Genomic DNA, 25,209 nt, shown 5'->3' with positions numbered 1-25,209 from the left:
CGGTCAACACACACCCTTCAACCTTAGGTTCCCCGTATACGAACACCACAATATGACAATCAAAATATCTCATCAAGTTTACACTAACAGTTGATGGCTGAATTGGACGAATTAAATTCAATGTAGTAATATTATTATATATTATTATATAATAATGATATAAGGCCCCCGTCCTCTTTCTTAAAAAAAATACTAAAAAGAAAAAGGCAAAAAATAAGTCAATTGTCGCCTTTCAAAAGTGTTAGTGTTCTTATCGTCGCCCAATTCCGAAATGACCCAATGGATGATCCGTGCACTCATAGCACAACGAAATACTCAAACGGCTTGCCGTAGTAGGCATTCCGGGGTCGAGCACTTTGGCAAACAAAATGAAGCAATGTTGAAAGCCTTAGCAGCGTTTAGCAGCCCGAGCTCACATGAGCGACAGGAGACCAAGATAAAGGTAGTGCCAGGAGAAACGAGTCCTTTAAGTACACACTTTAGGATTTCTTGGTCACGTGACTCTTGTGTCTCCAACCTGTCTGTCCCCAGCCGGTGTTGTCAGCGTTCACAATTTCCGACAGGTAAATTCAGTATTTGGCAGCAATCGTAATGGTGCTTGCGCTAGTTTACACAGTTCTGACACTAGCACGAGTGTAGCAGTCTCCCCCACCCCCCAAAAAAGGCATTAGACATTGCACGACATGCGCGTTACATTTATCGAACATTTATATTCAGGCCATTTCTTTTTCAATAAACACGGAACCTGCAACCATCTCACATTTGCTGAATTTATTTCCGGAATTAAACGCTGACGTTGATGTAAACGTGAAGTCAGAGCGATTCTTCGGCTGTGTTGGTGGGCGGATTTGTGCAGATTACAGTCAATAAAGTGCTCTCTGCACAAAACTCTCTCCCTAATCCTTAGCCGTCGCTGGCGTGGAAGAGGTCGTCGGTGTTTATCACTTCTGGGACTCAACAAGAGGTTTTGCGTGGATATTTTTAAATGTACCTTTGCAGTGCTGCACGCATACACGTAAACTCACGCGCACGCACACACACATTCGTCAGAGGATTAAAAACATTGCTGCACACCCTTTTAAAGACATGCAGGCACATCATTGTTTTTACACTGAACTCAAACGAACACGAGGGGTGAATCAATAGGTTCTGATTTTTTAGGATGTCAACGCCAATCAGAATATAAAGCATACAGTATACTAAGGCAATGGATGGTTATTACAGTATTTTTAAAATTAGTAGACTATGTAGACACCAATTCTTAAAATCACATATCATCACATGCCCATATTGCCACAAGTATTTTTAGTGATACTTTGAAATTTGTTCAGTATGTAAGCACAGAAGGAAATGGTGATTGAAGATATAGCAAGCATCAAACTTGCCTGCATTTCTGTCTTCTGTTAACTACAAATAAAATGTCTAATTATTTGTCTTGTGAAAATGACACTTCATAATACAAAAAACGTGTATTACTATAGCTCCAGAATCTGCAGTGTTTGAGAGCACCGTTTGAGGATTTCTTTCTTTCTTTTATAAGAATCTAAGAATTTCCTGTATGTTTTAGGATGGCAGAAGATCCCATGTCATGTGACTGTTTTGTTTCATTGCCGCCTGGCTCTCTTGATGACCATGTCATTTTTGGGAAGAACTCTGACCGTCCCCGGGATGAGGTGCAGGAGGTAGTACATTATCTCCCAACATCTCACCCTCCCGGCAGCATACTGGAGGTATCACTATAGTCACCTATTTTCAATGATGCACATAGACATTTTGGGGATCAGGTGCTCAACAACAACAAACAGCAGTTCATATTATACTGTACCTAGTACTGGCTATTTATTGCATAGCAACTGAGGGTAACTTAGAGAAAAACATGTATCACAGTAAAAATGTACAGTGGACCTCTGCTATTGGTTGGGGACAGCTTGCCCGCAAATAGCAAAAACCAATGGATTGTAATACGTAATTGATGACCAGTTTAAGTTAGGGTTTTATTTTTTTAAACTTAAGAATGACAGCCATGCCAGCAGCTGTATTTCCCTCGAGTCAGAAAATGATCCTATATTTCAACTTTGACCTTAATTTTAAAACAACAAATTGAATTTTTGAATAATTTTTTCAGACCTTTTGTTTACGTTTCAATTAATTGTACACTGTTCAAGAATGTGATAGCAAGAAAACCATAAGAATATTTAATATCAGGTTAAGTTTATTATTTTTGTTGTAAAAATAGCATTTGATCTTCCGTTAATACAGTATTTAATGTTAGCAAAGCCGCTATTACAACCTTACTTCGGTGTCTGATATCATAAATGCATGTCTGATATTTCTAATCAACCAGTGTCACAAGTGGTAAAGAAACTGACGAGTTATGAAATTATTGGAACCAGATAGAGTTATGAACAAGATTGCTTGGGAATTGACACAGAAGAAATGTGTTGGGAAATATCTCTACAGTCCAGGGGTCATCAGTCTCATTTATCTCCTTCTCAGTTATCTCTTTCCACTTTGTTGTTCTCTTTCATTTGTAGTGTACGTACATACAGATCCCTCAAGTGGAGCAGACTCATGCTGTCATTCTGAGTAAACCAGCTTGGATGTGGGGAGCTGAAATGGGAGCCAACGATCAGGGAGTTTGTATCGGAAATGAGGCAGTCTGGACTCGGGAGGCTGTTGCTCCTGAAGAGGCTTTGCTGGGCATGGATCTTGTGAGGTGAGGTAGCTGCTACTGAACACACTGACGGCAGCATCTGGAGCAACTCAAGGTTTCAGTCTTTTCGTAAATGATTTGTAAATAGATTGTGTTTTGAAACACCTTTTATTTACTCAATGGTCAATCCGCCACCTACATCTCTAGACAGCTGAAGATTTAGTTCAACATTGACTCACGTGAAGAAATGTTCAAAATTCCCTGCTGTTCTTTTGCTGAAAATGATTATTCATTATTGATTTTAATTTAAGGACAAATATGCTAAGAAAAGCATTATTTCTGCTCCCCTCAGGTTGGGCCTGGAGCGTGGTGACAGTGCACGGGCAGCGCTCACCGTCATCACTGGCCTCCTGGAGCAGCACGGACAAGGAGGTCAATGCAAGGAGGATCCAGATCCTTTTTGCTACCATAACACTTTCCTTCTGGTGGACCGTAATGAGGCCTGGATTCTGGAAACAGCTGGAAGACTGTGGGCGGCACAGAAGATCTCAGGTGATACAGTTCATGGAGATTTCCTCCGCCTCAACGTCACATGAATAAGGTTCTGAGTTTCGTTGTTCAAAAGTGTTGTTTGGTTATTCAGAGTGACTCCAAACGGGTATGTGAATAAGTGAATGTGAGACTTTGTAAAGCGCTTCTAACATTATGGTGTGGATAAAAGCACTATATATGTAAGTGCACTCCATTTGCTGTTAAAATGAATAGTCATGATACGATGACACCCCCAAAAAACATCCGCCAAACAGCAAGGTGAAAGGTGAACCTTGATAAAGCAAAGCAACACTGTTCTTTGAAATTGACAAACTGACTATAATAATAATAATAATACATTTTATTTATAAGGCGCCTTTCAAGGCACTCATGGTCGCCGTACAAACATAAAATAGCATACACAATTAAAAGAAAAACAAAAACGTTTAAAAAAAAAAACTATGCCTGCATGCCTGCTGACTAGCCACAAAATCACATTTAGCCCATGTGTAAAAGCCAATTTCTCTTCTCAGAGGGTGTGACAAACATCTCCAACCAGTTGACCATCGGCACCGACATTTCTGCAGAGCATCCTGAGCTGCGGAGTGTGGCCCAGGCTCAGGGCTGGTGGGATGGTGTAGGAGAGTTTAACTTTTCACAAGTGTTCAGCCCGGAGACGCAACCTGTCAGGATGGAGCTTGCCAAAAAGCGCTATAAGGGGGGTGCAGAACTGCTCCAGCAACATGACGGTAAGGGTCATAGGCTTTTAACGTACGACCCAGAAAATTCTGAATTGGCTTTGGTTAGCCCGTTTGTATTTAAAAAAAAAAAAAAAAAAAAGAGAAATAATAAAACGATGTTGCTGGATTGTAATTTACTCTGTTATTTTTTCTTATTAATTGCATTATATGTAAAGATTTTCAAATACAGTGGAGCCTCGGTTTTCGACCACAATCCGTTCCAGAAGGCTGTTCGAGAAGTGAATCGTTCGTATTCCGAATCATGTTTTCCCATTACAAATAATGGAAAGAAATTAATTCGTTCAAAGCAAAAAACCCCGCCTTTTTTAAGCATTTTTTTCATTTGCGCATTTTTGTGCAAATCGCGCAACGGCAGCGCACTGCCGAACGCGCAACCGTAGTGCGTCGCCGACCGCGCAACTGCACCGCGCTGGTCGCATTATTGTGACAGAGCCGTAGCTGAAATTTAGAAAATATTTTTCAAGTCCTGATGTACTTTCCAAAATTTAAGTGGACCTCAGTGCGCAAGGAGCTTAATTTGGTCCGATCGCGCAACCGCAGCGCTCCGGGCGCTCACTGTCGCATTGTTTTAAGAGCGTCTTTGTGTTTTAGGATGGCTTTACTGCTCCCACTTGCTTCCTTTGGAGGCATGATTAGAGTTGATGCAATCCTCAGAGTAACGAGATTGTAATAACGAACAGAGTCAGTTGGCATGGGGGTCCTCTCGGCTCATCTCGCGAGGTTCGACAACCGGATTTCATCCGACATCCGAAGCAAAAAAATCGAATACCGATTTGTTTGAGAACCCGGACGTTCGAAAACCGAGGCTCCACTGTATTACATTTGGTGCATGAATAACTATCATCCCCTTTTAAAATACAAGTCTGAAAATGCACTTCAAGAATCACATAGAGGGGAAAAAATATATAAGTAATGAATATAATAGGCTGACGTCTACTTTTTTGTTTGATTTTAATATGTTTGCACATCATATGTGGCTAGGAAGATCAATATTGTTAGTGACAATAACTAAAACTAAAGAGACAGTATTTAGATACAGTGTGTAAATTCATTTCTGGGATTGTGAACTTGAATGGGTTTCCTTATGTTCACGGGGTACAAAGTTTGCTATTTGGATAACTGAGTTGAATACTTATCTTATGTACAGAATGTATACTATTGGCTTCTCCAGTAATTTTCCTGTATGGTTTAGGTTCCATGACAGCAGAGGTGATGATGTCTATTCTAAGGGACAAGCCCAGTGGCATCTGCATGGACTCTGGGGGTTTTTGCACCACAGGCAGTATGGTGTCGATACTGCCCAGAAACACCAACCTGCCCTGCATCCACTTCTTCACTGCTACTCCAGACCCCTCTCGGTTTGTAAATTCCTAAACCCCCAAATTACCCAAATATGTATTCCAAACATACTGAAAACAATGACTTTAACAGACAGACAGACAGACAGACAGACAGACAGAGCAGTTTTCTGACAAGCAAGCAATTGCAAAAATTGAAGGAAAAAAACTCTTTGGCTGTTAACAAGGATTTTAACAATTAATACTAATGGACTAAAGGCTCCTCATATTAAAGCCTTGAGTCTTTTGGTATTTCAAAAATGTTTACCTTGCTAGCAATACTGTGAGATACTATGAGAAACGTCAGCTCGCTGATTAGTACTCTACATACTATAATATGATTTTATGTACTATACCATTTTTGAAAATAATAGAAAAGATTTGTCATTTTTAAAAAAAAAAAACACGTTTCCTCGTTTACAGTTTGCTTGCTGCCCAGTAATAATGAAAGTGGGGAAAAAATATGAGAAGCAAACTAATTTGTTCCCATTCATTGTACCAAATCAAAAGAAAGCTAAATCAGATCAATAATAGTATAGGGTGGCTTGGTGGAATGCTGATTAGCACGTCCACCTCACAGTTAGGAGGGTGCTGGTTCGATTCCACCTCCGACTCTCCCTGTGTGGAGTTTGCATGTTCTACCCGGGCCCGTGTGGGTTTTCTCGGGGCACTCCGGTTTCCTCCCACGTACCAAAAACATGCTTGGTAGGCCAATTGAGCACTCCAAATTGCCCCTTACGATTGGCTGGCAACCTGTTCAGGGTGTCCCCCGCCTACTGTCCAATGACTGCTGGGATAGGCTCCAGCACGCCCGTGACCCCGGGGACAAGCGGAGTAGAAGATGGATGGATGGATGGATGGATGGATGGATGGATGGATGGACGGACGGACGGACGGACGGACGGACGGACGGATGGATGGATGGATGGATAATAGCATACATTTCATCGGTGGTCTTCAATCCCCTAACCCACTGAGCCACAAACAATTGCGGTGTTTTCGAAGGCAACAAATGTTTTGCTCTTGTCAGTGTTCTTTTAAGGTCGCAAATCTTAGCAAAACATTCGCCAGATGGGCGCCAAAGGTTTTATTAAGTTTTCATGACATAAGGAAATTTGGAAATATTTAAATTACCAGGCGATTGTTTGGCTAACATTTGCGACCTTGAACGAACACTGCCGAACCATGCAGACAATGTAACATTACATTATGACAACACTCACAATTGTTCACCCCTCAGTCGGATATAGGCTTTAGTATTGAACACCTCCGGACCGGCCTTATTTGGCCCGGTTTGCCCGCCGTTCCTTTTTCATTACAACAGGCACCAATCAATTGGGGCAAGAATGAACTGAACTATGCAAGACACCACTCCACAATGAACACTTGCAACTTCTGAGGTTTTGTCATAATATTTCATGAGTTCGTGAATTTCGGCCAATGGTGTTGTTGCATGATGTGGTTGCAAATTACAGCCCATCAAATGCACAAAGGTTTTTACACAGATGAAAGCTCATTTTTCGGATTACAAATATTATGTTTTATTGATAGGGTGTTACCTGAGCCCTGAGTACATGGGATGCTATTTTCAGTCAACAAGTGGAAATAAAGATTTTTTACTGTACATGAAATATAGTGAAGTTATCAAATTTATTTAGGACAAAAAACTATATGTGTGTGTGCAGCTGAGTTCCTTGCCGCATTGCTTAAGAAACGCAACATCCGTTGGCCAATCAGATAATAGTGACAGTGGTCCCGCTTGTCCTGCGTTTTGGAACCACCTCGGAGGAGGTTTTGCAAAGCAGTTCCATTATAACCATAAGACCCCAAAAATCTAATGGAAAAGCAACCAGTCAAGGCCACTTCAGTGTGGAACTGGTTTTGATGGAAAAGCCCCATTGGAAAAGCTTTTTGAATATACTTCTGCGTCAATTACTTTTTTTTTTTCTTTTTTCTTCCTCCATCTCATCATTTCTTGCTCCTCATCCTCCAGGTCCATATTCAAACCTTATATCTTCTCTAAGGATGACACACCTGTGCTCAGTGTGGTCTCACCATACTTTGGTCCTGATGATCCTGTCAGGAAGTACCCGCGCTTTCAGGGACAGGTGGACCGCAGACATGACCTTTACAAGGCTCACCAGGAGGCACTTAACACCATGAAGACTGACCCGGTAGGTCAATTACTTGTTCAGTAGTTTAAAAAAAACACATGTTTACTTAACACATGAAATGCATTGTTCAAATGTACATCAAACATTGACAATAGTAGTCTACAAAATGTTGAGTTGCTCAGTGTTTTGTCAGAGATTGCAATGAGCGCTACTAACAATTTGACACAGTAAGTGCATTGGGTTATAGTGCACAGTAATGATTCAGAGAACACATTTTAAATATTTATTGAACAAACTTTGTCAATTTACAGAATCCTGCCAACGAAAGAAACCAAAAATACACAGCTGGCAGGACTAATAAAAATCTAATTCATCCAGCTATTTGTCTTTGTTTGTATGTCCTTTTTCTCATTCCTGGCAGGACAAGGGCGTGGCCATATATGAGATTCTGAGGGACCTCGAGTCGCAGTGTCTGAGTGAAATTTCCGCCATGTTGAGTGGAGAGATACCAGGCGATGAACTAGGAAACTTGTTTTTTGATTGTGTGGACACGGAGCTCAAATTCTATCAATGACAGGTGGGAAGACGATTGATTTTGATCCTAAATGATCTATCACAGTCTGAAAACTTGGCCTGGTTCAACAACTTTTCTTATAGTGCATAGAAATGACAATCTAACCAATTAACTGTGAACATTAAGTTAGGAGCAACACTTTTCCCCATTGTGTTGGAACAGCCAGTCAGGTTAAAGGTCACACTGTTTGTGGTGTCAGTGGCTTATTCTCTGCATGTACATACATGAATCTGTCATGTATGATGATCAACTGTTTTAGCTTACAGTGGCCTCAACTGTTCATTCCCAGCAAATGGAGACTGGCAGGAGAGGCCACAGTGGGCTTTTTGGAATGTTTATCCTCCAACTTGCCACTGCCTCACCACACACATAGCTTGATACCATTATATCATGAATTAAGATTAAATATTTAAAGTGTGTCTGTAATGTTAATAATGGTGTAGATGGCACGTGCAATATTGTCGCAGTGGTTTTGCATTTCAGCATTGTATAGAGTATGGCTACATGAACAACGTGAAATAAATACTGTTTAGAATGAGATCTGTTTCTGTTCGAGTCTCGATACCAAAGTGCAAAGTAAAAGAAATACCATAAATGTGAATAAGGGGAAACAAGATCAAATAAGATAACCTTTATTAGTCTCATAATGGAGAAATTTGTATTGTTTCAGGCTTTCAGCTGCAATAATGGATACAGAAAAACAGCTGCGTGCAAGGAAAACACAGAAAATGTACCTATTGTATGTGTTCAAGAACCTTGATATAACTGATGTACATCTGTGCACAGAGCAGAAGGAAGAGTCACAGTGATTTTCCTTCAAAGAACCCATAAAAATTACAGTGAATTTCCACCACCAGCTTCTTAGTTTTTCAATGTTTGTATGGTGGCTATTTTACTGGCACCATTCCACACAGCCCTGCGTAAATTCTCTTTGTCTGCGTCAGTGATGAGGTCAACAATAACAGTCACCAGAGACCTGCAAATGACAAGTGTGTGGAGGAAGTAGATGATAACATCCTCCGTGGCAAAAGCTGATAGGTCTCACTAGTGGACGGAGCTGAGTTCGGAGCAGGAGCAGTTGGTAGGGACTGCAGCAGTGGAAGCTAACTGTGCGGAGGTCTTATTTAGATTAAATTAGACATAATAACCAGCCAATGCGTACCACGGTCCCACTGCATGGTAACCACATAACACCTGGACAGCCATACACGTCATGTTAAAAAACATTAAGTCAATTAATGTCATAAAATTGGGACATTAAGGACTGTACATTACTTTGTGTGCACCCCCCCCCCCCCCCCCCCCCCTCGACTCACTCAAAATTTAGTTTGCCCTGCATATCATTCAAATTCGCAAAGGAATATTCGGCCAGCTCAGGTGTCGGGCAGTAAGACCCAGACTAAGCGTAAGTCTGCCATCTTGTGGTAATTTCAGTTGATTTACTCTATGCATTTTCACGTTTATAGATTTCCTTCTTGTTTCAACTCAGCATCGGACTTGTTTTTCCCCTGTGTGGTTTTTTATGTCTTCATTCTTAATGTATTGTTTTGACTGTGTTTTTGTATGACTTAATTGTGATCCATGTAGGCTTGCCCGATTTTAGGTGGATGTCCACCACTTTCCTCCCCGGGATATCAAACTTCCAGGCTCTTGTCCAAATGCCTGCACTTCACCCTGTTCTCCTCAATGAAGCTTCCAATCATTAGAAGGTCGTCAAACATGGCGGCAATCGGTCTTTGTTATGGAAGTTTTAAAATGATTTAAAAAATGCAGTGAAGTAGTCGTAAAGTAAAAGTCGATGGCAGTTGTGGCTCTTCTATTGCACTATTTGGGGCCTCTGCTGAATGTGCGTTGCATGCGCAGAACGTTGCTAATATACGGCACTAAACACTAAAACAGTTTATGTGGGTGACTTAATCATACGTAAGTAAAAGTTGGTGAATTCAATTAAATTGTATTAAAAATATATTCAGTGTAATAATAGGATATTTATACTTGAAAAGAGTTTATTTTTCAGCACATGAACATCAATTTCAACGAATGTCGCCAATTTGCCGCTATAAATCCGCATTATATTGTTGGTGATATGCTTGAATTGAGGGGGCCATCTATGCAGGATCGGCCGAAGTGTGGAACAAGGGCAAGTGAGTCAGACCCCACTCAACAAGCTCTTTAGAGCAGTGTTTCCCAACCTTTTTTCAATCACGGCACACCTTTTCATTGGAAAAAATCTCGCGGCACACCGCCAACAAAAATCTGTTAAGCTCCTATATTAAAATCAGTTATATTACAACGAAACACGTACAGTCCTATTCCTATATATGTATGGAGAGTCGAATAATTTCATAGAAATAAATACTAAATATTCTTTAAATTGTATTCCTTTTTTAGAATAAAAGTGACAGTTTTTTAAAAAGGTTTTAGACGGTGTAAGAAATAAACTATTTAAAGTGATTGTGATTAAAATAAAAGAATCAACGTGATTTTGTTTACTGTTTTAGACTAGGTCTATAAATATTGCAACAATAAGAACAAAGTCACTTTTAAAGACGCTCTGCTGTTCTGACAGCAGCTGAGTGGCTCTCACAGTCGAGGAATCTCGACTTGACTGCTTATTTTACGTATGTGAAAAATAACCAATCCAGGTTCTCCGGTTGAACTGCATGCTCTGATTTCCAACAACCGTCATAGTGTCTGTCACTGTTAGCAAAAGCACACAGCAACACACACATAAACTGAATATCTGCCGATGCAATACAATCAGATCGACACAATATGAAATCTCAAGATTCTCCGATTCTCCACACATGCACGATTAGCAAGTGGCTGACCAGCCCTTGCGCGAACTGACCAGTGGTTTGGCGATCCTGTTTACAATGCGCTCCGTAATTAATATTGGACAATCCCACGGCACAGCTGAACGTCTCTCACGGCACACCAGTGTGCCGCGGCACAGTGGTTGGGAAACACTGCTTTAGAGGATTTGGACAACCTTCCCATTCGCACCCCCAAGGGGCACAGGGGGGAAGGTGCGAGTACAGGGCCGCGAACAACGAACGGCAATACTCCATCCTGTAGGTGGCGATAGAGGCTGAATCCACAGTCTCAAGCTCCAGAGTTCCGATGGCGACTGTTGAAGCGGATGATCGGCGCGTTGGCGTACACCACTGCCACTAGCATAACTTTGCAATTTTAGTGCAAATCATTTATTTGTGACCAAGGGGGGTCAGTCTCCAATCAGCATCCAAGTGTCTTTGGAAGGAAAGGTGACTATTGGGAAATCCAAGTTCATTTATGAAATGCTAAGTGCTGAGTATTGCTAGCTTACATTGGTCTCCAAACCGATTTGCTGGAACCTAACAACTGTAGCGGGATAAATTTGTCTGTAATTGGTAATATTGTCATGAGATTTGAATCGACGAATGCAACTCAAAAGCTTCACAGCCCATTCATGTGCATGAGATGAGCAGTGATTATCAGACACATCTTTCAAAGGCAATTGTAGCGCTGCAACTATATTTTTACTGCGCTAAATATTAAAGTTGTGATTGTTTCAACCCGGTGATAATGCATTTATTTTCTTGCCACGTTTTGTTGTTGAATCCGACTATAAAACCTTCCGAACCTTCTTAAAGGCTGGCGTCTTTAGAAAGATTGCTGAACACAGAAACACTATATTTAATAATGATGAATTGATGGACTCAAAGGAATTATAGAAAGCAAAAGGCCAGAGTTTACAAAATAATGGTAAAGAGGCAAAGTGGAATTTGTGGATGTGGTGTAATTTGGCACTCAAAAAATGCATACGAAAAAAAATTAAGATTTGAGAATGAACAAACACTCCACAAGTTGTCAAAATACACAGTATATAAATTAATAGGCATTTATAGTTGCACAAATTTATGAAATACATGTTGAAAGCGATGAAATTTATGAGCCCCATGGCGTCAAGTAACATCACACATCACAACAGACCTCAATCTGTGTCTTGTTAAAAAATGGTGTGTGCGAATTGACATTACATTACGTTTGGCAGAAGCATAAAAGGAAATGTAATTAAATATGTGCTTAAGAATTTGAAAATGATCTTACTTATCTCAAAGCCTTTGAGGCGGATACACTTTTAATGCTGGCTCACTTTTCTCTCCCTGTAGTTTTTGCCACTGCATTACATCCTGGAGTTGTCGTGTGAGGATGCACTCAAAACAACCTAAGTATGGCCAAAGGCAGCTCCATTGTGACAGAGACAGAAAATGGAGGGATGATTACAATGATAGACAGGAAGATAGGCATGAATACTGTCGGGATGTACAGTGGGATTCCTATCACAGTCATTTTCGAACTGGACCTGGTAGAACAGAAAGAAGCAACAGAAGTACAGACTACAGAGACCCCCCTCAAAAGCTGTACTCTAAAGACTCCCTGGTCAGAGATGGAGATAGGGGAAGTCCAGCGAGGGGACGCTTGTCTTCCCCGGACAGAAGGGTTGCCGAAAAGAAAAGGCGATGGTTCACAGGTGACAGTCGTGATGACTCCAGCTATAGGTGTGAGCCTGATGGCAAAAAATATAGGCAGTCGCCAGATAGTTTTTCAAAGGACTTTAAACATCAGTTGCCTCAGGAAGTCGATTTTAAATACAGACCGAGTATGCAAGATTCCCAAAGCCAACACAGACGTGAAGTGTCGACTTCAAGGTACCACCAAGCCTATAACTCCAGTCACAGGCAACCTTCTACATATAAAAAAGAAAGGGACGATCACGAAAGAAACCACAGTTACTCACTTGAAAGGAAACTTTCCAGAGAAGACTCAAAAAAGGTAAAACACTTGTATCCAGAGTGAGAAATTGGAGATTTGTCATGTAATAATGTAATCTGACTTGTGTTGATGAATAGAGACATAGCCGATCCAGAGAAAGGAAGAATAGCTCTCCTACAGGTCCAATAGATCATCGTCAAAATCAAGCAAGGGATTTGGATGAATCTAAAAGACAGGTAGGTTCATCTCACATAAAGCAAGTTATGATGACAATTCAACAACAAAAAACTGTGAAAAATATTGTTGGTATTTAAGCTACACACATGGCATTCAATGCAGTGCAGCAGTTGTTGCCTAATTTCAACGTGAAATTCAAAACAATGCTGTATCAAAGTTTGCCTTAACAAAGATAATAATAAAGTACATAAGAATGTCATTTCAGACTCATCTAAAAACATCCAAATTCAGCCTAAAAAATGAGTGGTTTACAGATTTTTTTATTTTAAAACATTTCACTGTGCATTATGTGTATATCTACAAATACATTATATGTATAGGCGAAAGTACATGCATTTTTGCTTATCACAAACAAAAACATGCAGTTTTGTTAACTGGTGTTTACTTGAGTTTTTCAATCTTCCCGTGTATTTAACACTTAATATGATAAATATATCATTATCTGTTATTCATTCTAGTGACTTTGCATTACTGCATTGCTTTCGTTTATGGGCAGATCTACAAGTTGTTTAAGGTTGGTCGTGTCTGTGAGATTCTTAGTGAAATATGAAGTTGGATGATTTAGTAGTTGCGTCTCAGAGTTGTAAAACTCGCATGTTGTCATTTTTTGCCTGATTTGATCAAAAATGTAATCCTTAATTGTTATAATCATCTTCAGAACCTCCCACTGTAAAGCATAGGGGTGCATGTATCAACACAAAAATTGATAACTTGTCTTTTTAAAAAACAAAAGGCACACTTTCTTTAAATATACATTTTCAAATATAAACAAGATAACAGCTAACCTCATGTACAATTAAAACTAGTGTTAACACAGTACCAAAATTTAGACTTCGATATGATACCTGCATGAAATACCACTGTACCGGTACCAAAACAATACCATGACAAAAACTTAAAGGATCAGTAAAAAGCATTGAAATAGCTGACAACTAAAAAACCCAAAAGTAGATTGTATTTGTAGTAATTGAATTTGAATCCATTTGATAGCATAAAAGATACATTTTGAAAAATTTTAAATGATTTGAAAAAATTATCCCAAAAAAATTAACATTTAACTTTTTCTCACTATTGATCATTTTATTTCTATAAATTACTAATTGATTGATTGATTGATTGATTGATTGATTGATTGATTGATTGATTGATTGATTGATTGAACTGTACAATAGTATTGCATCACATTAAGATTGATTGTTTATAACTTCAGCATTTGGGCATTATGAACATTAAAAGCCATTTGTGGAATACACACAGTTATTCCACTTTGGTAATTATCATTGTTGTTCTGCACTGATAGGCCCCAATGCTACATAGATTGTGGGGATATACCAAATGATGGGTATGGTTGAGTGTCTTCTGTCTGTCTAAGCAAGTGCAGGTGACATTAGCATGAACTGGTTGCCTTTGTCCATCTCCCATCAGTCTTTTGAGCATGTGACCAAACCCAGTCAAGATGTACCTGAGAAGAAAATTTCCAATGGTTTCCAACGGTTCCTTGATGTACTCAATAAAGGTGTGGATGTGGACATGCTCAACCAGATAGTGATTCAGACCCCTGCAGATGACTGTGGGAAACCACCACCTGCAGCACTTTCCCACAATGTGGTGGATCATTCCTACATTCCAGGAGCGCAAGTCGGGCAACAAAATGTCAACAAATGCAACGAAGAGAATTTTGGAGAGGAACGCCATCAGCTCCATTTTCCACAGCATCGTCTTGAATCTATTAGCCCAATAAGGCGCTCCCCTTATGATGCCACGTCAGTGCAGAGGAGCGATGAAAGACAAGGTTGCATGGGGTCCAGGATTTCTCCTGTGGTGGAGAAGAAAAGACTGGCACCTGAAGATGAGCACAAGCACCAGCAAATTCAGGAAGTGCTGCAGGCCATTGGGGTGGACTTGGGACCCGAAGAGCTCGGCCAAATGTCGCACCGGATTAATGAGCGATTATATGGGAAGAGAGGAAGTGATTGCAGCTACCAGAGCACAGAAAGGAGGGAAAGGATCACAAGATCGGCCCACTCTTCAAGGCGCCGCAGCAGGTCATCTTCATCATCTTCATCAGCAAGCAGATCAAAACCTTCATGTAATGACTCCTCTGTTTGCAGAGACTCGTACGATGCTCAGAGCGATTTCAAAGTGGAACAAGTCAGGGTCCCTAACAACAGTAGATCTTTACTGGATCATCAGAAATGTGAAACCCAAGCAACTGCTTTTCCAAATACTCCCACGACATTAAGACCCACAATGCTCACAATGCCAGCCTATGGTCCTGTGAATAGCCCCCCAATGGTTTACCCACCTCAGGTCCCCAACATTTCCAATTTTGGGCCCAAGCTTGTTTTTCCTCCCCCTCCCGCGTGTTTCCCTCATCAGCCTTCCATGCTCCCTTTGCCAAGTCGCCCTCCCTTCATGCCTTACCCTTACCCTTACCCTTGTCCATCGTCCTTAAATATGCTTCCATCTGTCCTTGCGCAAACAAGACACCTTCTTCCACCACCTGTCAATAACATGCCGCCACCATTTATCAACCCATCAAATGTACAAATTCCATCGCCCAATATAGTTGATACTACACTCAAGTCTAGAACATTATCAAGGCCTCGCTGTTTGCTGCTCATTGATACAAAACCACACAGGTAAATCATGCTAAATTTGGATCTGTTCATTCGTGTGTACACAGAATTGTGGTTAGGCTTCTGTTAATGAAAGAAAAAGCTCAAAATGGTGACTGAAAACTTGTAACTAACAAAAGGCAGAATAAAGAAATTGAAAAACACCCAATGAAACTCAGTCATTGCTTTTGAACTGTGTCAACGATATATGTATGTATATACTACTATATCGAGAGAGAGCAATAGAGAGAGGGAGGTATAGAGATAGCTATAGATACCATATAGATAGATATTTTGTTGCACAACCTTTTGAGGCAATCAAACTATTCCTGTAAGACAAGGGTCCCCAACCCCCGGTCCATGGACCGGTACCGGTCCGTGGGTCACTTGGTACCGGGCCGCCAAGGCACGCAGGAAAAAAAAAAAAACATTTTTTATTTATCAACAATCAATTCATTCTGGTCAAGACGCTCGTCCTGGTCACGTGATATGTTTTCCAAGTAAAGCCCGCAAAAATGAGTAAGAATTTATATATGAAATATAAAAAAAATAAATTTTAAAAAAGTAGCTGTGTCCCTTGACACAAAACACTCGTTTCGGTCACGTGACATGTCACCCCAGTCGAGCCCGTGAGGCAAGCAAAAATGAGCAAGAAACAGAGAAGTTTGGAAAGCTTCTTCGGAAAGGGAAAATAGCCCAATGAGGAGACTGAAGACAAAGAGGATAACCACTTCTAAGAAAATGAAAGCGGCATTTAAAAGAACATTTCTTGAGTCGTACTTGAAATATGGATTTATCGCCACAGGCGACTGAGGCGCCAAGCACACTCGGCATATGTGGCAACAGGTTAGTTAACAAGGCAATGAAGCCTTCAAAACTGCTTCGGCACATGAAGACCAAGCATCCTGCATTAACAGACAAACCTTAACCACTTCAGGTGTCATTGTTTACGATAACGCGTAGAACGCCTACCTGAGGCGCCAAGCGCACTCGGCATATGTGGCGACAGGCTAGCTAACAAGGCAATGAAGCCTTCAAAACTGCTTCGGCACATGAGGACCAAGCATCCTGCATTAACAGACAAACCTTAACCACTTCAGGTGTCATTGTTTACGATGACGCCTAGATGGGGCCGGCTCGTAAATAAGAAACGAGCTCAGTGCTCCCACTAATTAAACATAATGGTGAGTTTTATTTTTATGTCGTTTATACTTGTTTTTATGCCAGTCATACCATTTTATTTCATCGTATTTATATATTTATTACACATATATTATTTCTATAAATTTATTATTTATTTATATAAAGGCCAGTCCGCAAAAATAATTCTGACGCGTAACCGGTCCGTGGCGCTAAAAAGGTTGGGGACCACTGGTGTAAGACACTGCAGCTGTCAGCAGGAATTGTGGCTGACCAATATTAATTGTTCCGCCGATTAAATCGGCCTATTTTTGTATCGTATATTACATTATCTGTACAGTGAAACCTCTGCTTCCAAACTGAATTTGTTCTTTGATTGTATTTGTAGCTAGAAAAGTTCGTAAGTAAGAGAAAATCTTCCCAGAAGAATGAATGTAAAATGTAAACTTAAGGTTTAAGTGCTTCGGCTTGAAAGTTGTGTCAACTTGCTGTAGGAGTAGGCACTTAAGAGTGGCAGAATCATCTACCGTGCTTAATTTCCACACCCTCTTGCCGCTTTTTGCACTAGTTTTCTTAGGAGACATGATTGACCCCAAACACTCTGGACGAACTACGGATGAACTTGACAATATGCTAATGCATGGCAAGATGAACACAGGTAGTGGCCGAGCGAATGCTAGCGACACGCACGCACACACACACACACACACACACACACACACACACACACACACACACACACACACACACGCACGCACGTCACATCACTTGACACGCTCTGACAAAGTCGCTCACGGGTTTGGATGTTGTATTTGGTTCGTAAGTGGAGGCGAAAAAAATCTTGACTCAAAATATCGGTAAGTATATAGGCGTTTGTAAGTAGAGGTTTTACAGTGTACGTATATGTTAACTACCCCTTAGTCAAACAATAATAATATCACGTATTAATGACAATCATGTAAACTTCTCATAGTTTGTGTACCTTGACGCACGCACGTACACGCACACAAAGGTCACTCACACATGCACACATTATGGAGCGCATTTGCGCACACACATTTTGGTTTTACATCTGCACGTCTGGACACACGCCTTAGTAAATTGTTAAATGCTCCACACATACTCTTGCCAAAATTGCCTATTAAATTAGACAACCTAGCCATCATCAGGTGTACAAAGGATGGGTCTAGTAGGCAGTGTTTACAGGATGTCTGGACTTGTTCAAGGTCAACTTCGGCAGTCATGGGAGCTGATCTGGAACCCAAGGCAGGGTGCGTGGGACACAACTATCAGGAAATAGGCTGCGTGCCCAAATGGGACAGTTGCGTTGAGGAAGTAACTTGGGAGGGCCGCTGATTGAGGGTGTGATTAATAGAGATTATTAAATGTGAGTGCTGTATTTTAGGATGCTGTTTTCTGATGTCACCCATCAGTGGGTGTGAGTGTCGTGAGGATAAGAAATTAAACCAGTTCTAACTTGTGTACTTTTCCTAAACTCCAGACGCTAAAAGAAACAGGAGGAAATTCAATACTCCTTGTGAGTCTCTACTCTTGATTGGCTGGCTTACTTTGTAGACAAAATGACTGTGCTTTGAGTAAGCCGTAATAATAAATTATTAATTAAGGCTTACTAATAATTGCTGATCAAAATTATAACAATATGTACGATCGTATGTACTATATACATACTGTGTGTGTGCGCGCGCGTGTGTGTATTTGTATATACGTATTTGTGTGTGTGTGTGTGTATGTATATACATATATATGTATGTACGTGTACTGTACATATGTGTATGTATGCATGTATATACAAATTTAAATGTATACTATACACAAATAATTTCGTGTGTGTGTGTCTGTGTGTGTGTGTGTGTGTATGTATATGTATGTACGTGTACTGTACATATGTATGTATGCATGTATATACAAATTTAAATGTATACTATACACAAATAATTTCGTGTAAGCATGTATATACAAATTTAAATGTATAGTATACACAAATAATTTTGTGTAAGCATGTATATACAAATTTAAATGTATACTATACACAAATAATTTGGTGTGGATCTCAAACGCGAACCAGAGGTGGTTGTCATGCAGTCCTTTTTTCATTGACAAGAGCATTGGGTGTGTGCAGATGTCCCCAAACTGCATTTTCACCTATTTTGACTGGATAGTGGTTGCAAATTCATGTCACCAAACTGCATTTTCACCTATTTTGACTGGATAGTGGTTGCAAATTCATGTCACCAAACTGCATTTTCACCTATTTTGACTGGATAGTGGTTTCAAATTCAGCTTTCTCAGATGCTAATAAGAGGACATACATAAACCCCATTCATTTTTATTATTATTTTGCACAGTTCTTTTGAACCACAATTCAAAAGCACTGTCTGATTTCCATCGGGCTATTATCAGTATATTATTTGAGATGGCTTTTGTCGTTTTCAAGTTATTTCAGTGATCATCGTGGGTTTTTCTTTCATTAACAATATCAACCATTTTGTCCAGGAGTCTCTGTTGCATGTTTATTTGTTGTTCATTGCTAAGCACTGAGGCTTCATGCTGCCCATTTGCTTTTTAATTCAACAAATGAAAATGTGGTTGCAAACTGTCCATCACCAAGCAAAAACGTAAGACAAGAAAATATCAAAATAACGGACAATAACACAATTCTTGCCTAACACTGTGACATGAATTTGTATTTAAACTAAATTTCCACTTAGTTTCTTTTTTTGACACATTTTCTTTATGTGAGTGTACGGTAAATGCTTGTAAATATAACTGTATATATTGTAATACGCCTGTTATTTTCTCTAAGTAAAGGGTTTGAAGTGGTCATGGAGTTGTTGTTTTTCTTGCAAGTTAGCAAAATCTGACCGAACTACGTAGCTACTGCATGTACATTTCACACATTTTTTTCCTGTCTCAAGTTCAAAGGTTTATGGACCTGCAGTAGTGGCTACTGAAAAAAAAAAAAAACACAGGAGCTTAATTTGTGCTGCTGCAAACCTGTCAGACATTTTTTTTTTTTTTGTCCTTTAACGTTGAAGCATAGTGACCATAGACATATTTTGCAATATGCTAACTGTATCTCAGCATGCAATGGAGTGGATCCATTTGCACATGTGGGTGTGAGTAGGATCATGCCATATTCATATGAACGTCCTCAAGGTGACTGGTAAAGTACATTTGTAGAAAATGGGGTTAAAGAACGTTATGGAACGCACTGATGCTGGCATCCGTACTCCCACACGTCAGGGGGCGCCCCGCACTTCAAATGGGCCGGAAATACCGAAGGAAAACAGTTATTATTGTCTGCTTGGTCGTCTAATATGGTTGTCGGATGTTTCAACAACCTGCAAGCTATTTAAGTTAAGGTACTTCATTTTAACACTACAAAGATGAAAACATTTTCTTACAGAATGCCAAGTGGTAAAATGCTATTCAAGCTACGTAAACGCTCAGTGATACTTGAGAGCTACTAAGCTAAGTATTCGAACGTTTCGCTGTTTGATCGATTAATACGGAAAGAAATGCACGGTGGGATCCTAAGGTTAGCCGCTTAAGTCCAGTGACCCAAACTTCGTGGGTTCGACTCCCTTTTTCCATTTTCAGCCGTCGAGGTGTCCTTGGGCAAGACATCGAATCCCAAATTGCTACCATTAGGCATTCGTTGTAAGCGTCTAATAGGCGCTTTAGGTACCGTGATTCTGTCGCTTAAATACGTGCACTTGGTTTAGTATTTACTGCAGTAATATATCGTTGGTCTAATGATATGATAGGCAACTATTTCGAACCTTTATACATCAAAAAGTAGTAATATATATAATAGTAATATATATTCTGGAAAAGGTCAGAGCTTGCTTGGCCAATGGAGGCATAGGTGTTCCAAATAATTTTAAAAGTAAGTTTACCTTTATAATGGCACCAGGCAAACATTCAACATGCTAACGCTCGTTGCTTATTCTCCTTCAACTCTGTCCACTTCTCAGGCCGCACACGCCATACATGAAGGAGGCCTTGGTTGAAGAATGGATCCGGTAGAGTGGGAAAATGCTTCTATCGGGCAACAGAGGAACCTGAACTTAGTTCAACAAAGAGACATTCATGATATGGAAGTGAACGTACCTCATTGCTATTGCAGTGATGGGGAGCCTCTGGAAGATGACGGCCCGGAGCTGACCAGAAAACTTAATCTGCTTCGAGATATTGAGGAGCGAATATTACACAAGAAAGCCGCAATTCTTATAAAGACATTTGAAATGATCAAAAAGAAACCACTAGACTCTAAAGCTAAAACTCTCAAAGACAGGGTGTCTACAATTTTGCAACAGCGACATTGTCTCAGCTCTCCAGCAAAGGTGAGAATCAAAGTATGGTATGACCAGTGAGCAGTTCTGTTCTTACATTTTGTTGTTGGGAATGTATTATATGTATTATATTTGAATCACAGTGCAAGATGTATGTGTCGCCTGAGCGTGATGACTCTCCAAGCCATAGCAGAGAGCGGCAGGAAGACCATCCCCTGAAACGCAGAGTCGAAGCTTTGATGAGGCGTAGATTCTGTGACCACAGTGGATCTACAACAAAAAATCCAGTTAGTAGATTGGTCATTTCTACCACTGTTGGGTCACACGAGCGTACCCACTGTACATTTTAAAAACAGTTTGTTGGTATCAGTCAATGAAATGATTTTTTACATTGTACTTTTCATACATAGAAAAATGCAGTCCATTTATGAAGTGAAGATTGGCTCAGAGGTGTTAAATGTTAATAACAATATTACCACAGATGAAATGTTCATATTTAAATGCCTGCTCATTTTTTACAGTAATGTGGAAATGAAAATGAGTTCACAACATTCAGCGGTTTCAGATTTCTCCTAACGCCCCCCCCCCCCCCCCCAAAATAATAAAGAAAAATGTTTAATGGAATAATTCAATGTTAATTGACTATATTCAGTTTATCACAATTGATAAATTACAACCCATGCCTAGAACAAAGTAGATCAGGTATTCTAAAACCCTGTTGCAAATTTACAAAGTAGAGCAATATTGTTGTAAATTGTTAAGCATATTCTGGATGAAGTGGCCTTAATAGCTTGCAGTATGTTGCTGAATTTAGAACATGCGACAATCTATGAAGACTGTTTCATCCAGAATATTCTCCGTGTAATATATATTTACTTAATTTGTGACAAAATTAAGATTACGTTTTGACTTTTTCCAGGCTTCCGCTCATGAAACAGCTACGCCACCTGTTACCCCACCTCCCCGCAGTCAAAGTATTACTTCACAAATCCAGAAAGATAATGTCGCCAACAAAGGCTTTGAGCGCTTTCTTAGCTTGCTCAACAAGGGAGTTGACATGGACCTGCTCAGTAGGATCGTCAATGATGACAGCGAACATCTTCAGTTAGGAGACCAGCCCTTTAACAGCCAGCACTCCAGTGTGAAGGATGATTTGCGTCGGCCTACTAGCAGCGAGAGCCTTCAGCGCAACAGTGGAGCCCAGTTACTTGAGAATGGTGGTGAGAGGGCAGCGCTCCCTACTAGCAACACAAGCCTTCAATGCAACAGTGGAGTCCAATTACTTCACAATGGTGGGGACGGGGCAGAGCTTCCCACTAGCAAACATTACCGCAAGGAGAGACTCTCAGTGTCAATTGACAACAACAAGGGCAAAGACAAACACTCTTCAGGCTCCAATAGTGTCTCCAAGTCTCCCCCGACAGTGGAGCAATCTGAGAAAGAAGAAAAAGAAATGGTGGTGGTAGATGAGCAGCATGAACAGCTCCAGAACATTCTAAACACTTTGGGCTTGAGCCTAGAAATGGAAGACTTGAGTAAACTAACACATCGGACTCAAGAGAGGCTGTATGGGAAAAGGAATGAAAGTAAGTCTGTGACTCCCAGCACAACAGAGCAGCCAGTGAGTCCAGTAATGAGTGGATCCTGCAAATCTGACAGGAAATCCTCCTCCTCCTCCTCATTGTCGCCTTCCAGAAGCTGCCGTCGCAGTCCCTCTCACAGGCAGCTCTCCCACAACAGGGTGTCTCGGGATCGTCACGAGAAAGATTCATTGTTAGCATGCGGTGACTCAAGAAAGAGGACAGAAAATTCATTTCATTTCTATAAAAGCCAAGATGATGTGCAAGAACAGAAAACTGTTGGCATAAACAATGATGCCAACATCTCGTATGAGAGCCCTTATGTTCACTCCCATTGTGATCCCGATTCTTCATTCCATTGCCCAGATTACGATTTACCTAATTTCACTCATTACTATTCCGCATGCAGTGGTGACACCAATCAATATTGGACCAGTACTACGGGAGCCAGTTTCCCTCCACACTATTCCGGTAGTTATCCTTACTCAACGGACACCCACGGCTCCCACTGCGCTATCCCCTCAGTGCAACATAACCGCCACTCCTTTCGAGATGTTTCTTTTGTAAATCCCGACCTGTCTACAAGTGAAGGTCAATTTGGCTCAGTCACTGCTCCAAGGAATCTGCATGTTGTCAAAATGAAGCAGCCACGTCGTCGTCGGTTGCCACGGAAGAAGCAGTTTGAGCAAGGGAAAGCCAAAAGGCTAAAACGGATGGAGGAACAAAGTCGAAATGTGCAGACGTCGAGGGCTAAAAGTGAAATTCCCTTTGAAGTTAAAGACACAAAAGCCTCAGGAAAGCAGGCAAAGCCTACCCAAGATCATGAAAAACAATCAAGAAAACAACAAACACAAACAGATGAGGAAATTAAGGCAAACCTAAGAAAAATGGTAAGGATTTCTCAAACAGTTTGTTAAAACTGAGCATATTGAAATGCAAATTGATTGAAAAATCACTGCATAAGGAGATAATAGTGAAATATTGTAAGACAGCGGATTGTCTGAAGGCACATTGTTCACCTTCACCCGCAACAAACAATACACAAATGCAATGGAGCAACATAGGTAGGCTATTTTATTTAAGCTTTATCTGTTCAGTTTTTGTAACTCTTAAATTTTGCATTTATAAGTCAAATCCAGTGAGTTTGATGCAAAGCTTTAATAGCATTAGTCTTGTTGCATTTGCTGTCATATTTGTCAAACCAATTTGTAAAGCACAACTGCAAGAAGCAGAAGAAACAAAGGAGAAAAAATGGAAAAGCCTCAAACAAGACTGAGTCTGTGTATGCCTTGAGGTGCAAGTTGTAAAATAACTTAAAGTATTTTTTTTTTCTGTGGTAGATTTGTGGGTTTTAACCTATTTGTTACAAACTCATGGATGTATCTTCATATTCTCCTGTATTTTTAAGCTGGAAACATTCAACCAGATGTCGAAGAACAAGTCTCATGCGCCGCCAAATCCCTATCCTGACACACAGGTAAGCAACTAATTTACTGCAGCGTTTTTATAAGGGGTGTCTCCAAAATGTTCCAAGACTGGTGTCATGAAAGATATGAAAACCTATGAGCCTAACTATGAAGGAATAACAAGTATGTCAGTGAAAGTTGATGTGCATTTATTTTAACTCTTGTGATTACTATTTTATTTTCAGTTGCTGTGTGTTTTGTCTGGAAATTGATCAAGTCGAGTACACCTAAATCTCGATTTTACGCAGACTTTGGGGTTGCACAATTTGGGAATCGTGTTAACCCCGAAAGTGTGTTATATAGAAAGTAGTGGCACTAATTGAAACTCTTGTTTTCTTTAGAAAGGCAGGTTTTTAAGGCAGTGTACAAATGTTGGGTACGCTTTACTGTCTCTTTAACCAAAAGGTTCAGCGGCGTCTGCACAAAGCTAAGGTCATCGTCAGACTGTATATTCCAGGGCGATTGCCAGGGTGAACCTTTTAGAGTTGGGACGATGTCTTTGCAAGACCAGTCTTGGAACATTCATGGAACGTATGCACCGTTATGTCTGTATTGATATAAGTGTGCGCTTACATACTGTATATCAAATTTTCTATATCAAATCTCTTTTCATACAGCCATCTGACTCTTACATTGTTTGGGCTAATGATGATTTGAAGAAAATCACATAATCACATTGTTTTATCTTTTTTGTGTGCAGATGTGTGACGTTGGACTGTGAACCCTGACCCATCTGTTAGATGCAATAGTCCACTTTTTTTATACTTAACATTTTTTATACTTAACACGAATAACAATTTTTTCCTTGGGGCCGATTCTGAATTGCTCCATTCGCAAGATTAGTGGTTGTCATACCTTTGCGTAAAGTTCCATCTGAAAAAATATTTATCTGTATCTTCGGCTTACGATGTCGATCCGTTCTGAGGCAGTGATGTGAATCGAATTTTGGTGTAAGTCGGAACAGTAATAAAATGAAACAGTACAGTAATAAAAAAAAATGAAAACAATTCCTTTACTTCATTCCTTTGGTTGGCTTGCACATTGGAAGGGGCTTTGCAAGAGAGAGAGAACGCAGCAGTCCAAAATTGCGTATATCATGTGAGTGGGTCACGCCGTCCTCCTCG

General features: G+C 40.3%; 2 protein-coding genes across 7 annotated transcripts; both read left to right on the top strand.

Moving 5' to 3' along the window:
* Positions 1 to 331: 331 nt before the first annotated feature.
* scrn2 (secernin 2) lies at positions 332 to 8,508 on the top strand. 4 transcript variants are annotated; one of them, XM_068650784.1, is made up of 8 exons: positions 332 to 563; positions 1,568 to 1,682; positions 2,535 to 2,716; positions 3,006 to 3,205; positions 3,718 to 3,933; positions 5,138 to 5,303; positions 7,276 to 7,456; positions 7,818 to 8,508. In XM_068650784.1, the coding sequence occupies exons 2-8, from the start codon at positions 1,569 to 1,571 to the stop codon at positions 7,968 to 7,970; spliced, it is 1,212 nt and encodes a 403-aa protein (XP_068506885.1). In that variant the 5' UTR covers positions 332 to 563; position 1,568; the 3' UTR covers positions 7,971 to 8,508. The 4 variants fall into 4 exon arrangements, with proteins under 4 accessions (XP_068506885.1, XP_068506884.1, XP_049577632.1 ...); XM_068650783.1 differs by having other exon boundaries at positions 333 to 563; positions 1,568 to 1,730; XM_049721675.2 differs by having other exon boundaries at positions 334 to 442; positions 1,568 to 1,730.
* A 2,555-nt stretch (positions 8,509 to 11,063) lies between these two features.
* Positions 11,064 to 25,092, top strand: LOC125969508 (uncharacterized). Of its 3 annotated transcripts, XM_049721670.2 has the most exons (8): positions 11,064 to 11,236; positions 12,125 to 12,788; positions 12,866 to 12,964; positions 20,722 to 21,090; positions 21,183 to 21,326; positions 21,959 to 23,509; positions 24,028 to 24,096; positions 24,786 to 25,092. In XM_049721670.2, exons 4-8 carry the CDS (start codon positions 20,761 to 20,763, stop codon positions 24,804 to 24,806), a joined length of 2,115 nt encoding a protein of 704 aa, XP_049577627.1. In that variant the 5' UTR covers positions 11,064 to 11,236; positions 12,125 to 12,788; positions 12,866 to 12,964; positions 20,722 to 20,760; the 3' UTR covers positions 24,807 to 25,092. The 3 variants fall into 3 exon arrangements, with proteins under 3 accessions (XP_049577627.1, XP_049577625.1, XP_049577628.1); XM_049721668.1 differs by lacking the exons at positions 11,064 to 11,236; positions 12,125 to 12,788; positions 12,866 to 12,964 and adding an exon at positions 19,975 to 20,106; XM_049721671.2 differs by lacking the exons at positions 11,064 to 11,236; positions 12,125 to 12,788; positions 12,866 to 12,964 and adding an exon at positions 20,131 to 20,633.
* The last annotated feature ends 117 nt before the right edge of the window (positions 25,093 to 25,209 follow it).

Source organism: Syngnathus scovelli, chromosome 5 (genome assembly GCF_024217435.2).
Source record: "Syngnathus scovelli strain Florida chromosome 5, RoL_Ssco_1.2, whole genome shotgun sequence".
Taxonomy (NCBI): domain Eukaryota; kingdom Metazoa; phylum Chordata; class Actinopteri; order Syngnathiformes; family Syngnathidae; genus Syngnathus; species Syngnathus scovelli.
The sequence above is the reverse complement of the archived record's forward strand: the minus strand, read 5'-3'. Positions and strand labels throughout refer to the sequence as shown.

Coding starts and splice junctions, on each gene's coding strand:
- scrn2 (XM_068650783.1), top strand. CDS start 1,569: ATGGCAGAAGATCCCATGTCATGTGACTGTTTTGTTTCATTGCCGCCT. Junction 2,717..3,005: donor CTGGGCATGGATCTTGTGAG/GTGAGGTAGCTG, acceptor TGCTCCCCTCAG/GTTGGGCCTGGAGCGTGGTG. Junction 3,206..3,717: donor GGCGGCACAGAAGATCTCAG/GTGATACAGTTC, acceptor TTCTCTTCTCAG/AGGGTGTGACAAACATCTCC.
- LOC125969508 (XM_049721670.2), top strand. CDS start 20,761: ATGGATCCGGTAGAGTGGGAAAATGCTTCTATCGGGCAACAGAGGAAC. Junction 21,091..21,182: donor GTCTCAGCTCTCCAGCAAAG/GTGAGAATCAAA, acceptor TTTGAATCACAG/TGCAAGATGTATGTGTCGCC. Junction 21,327..21,958: donor GATCTACAACAAAAAATCCA/GTTAGTAGATTG, acceptor GACTTTTTCCAG/GCTTCCGCTCATGAAACAGC.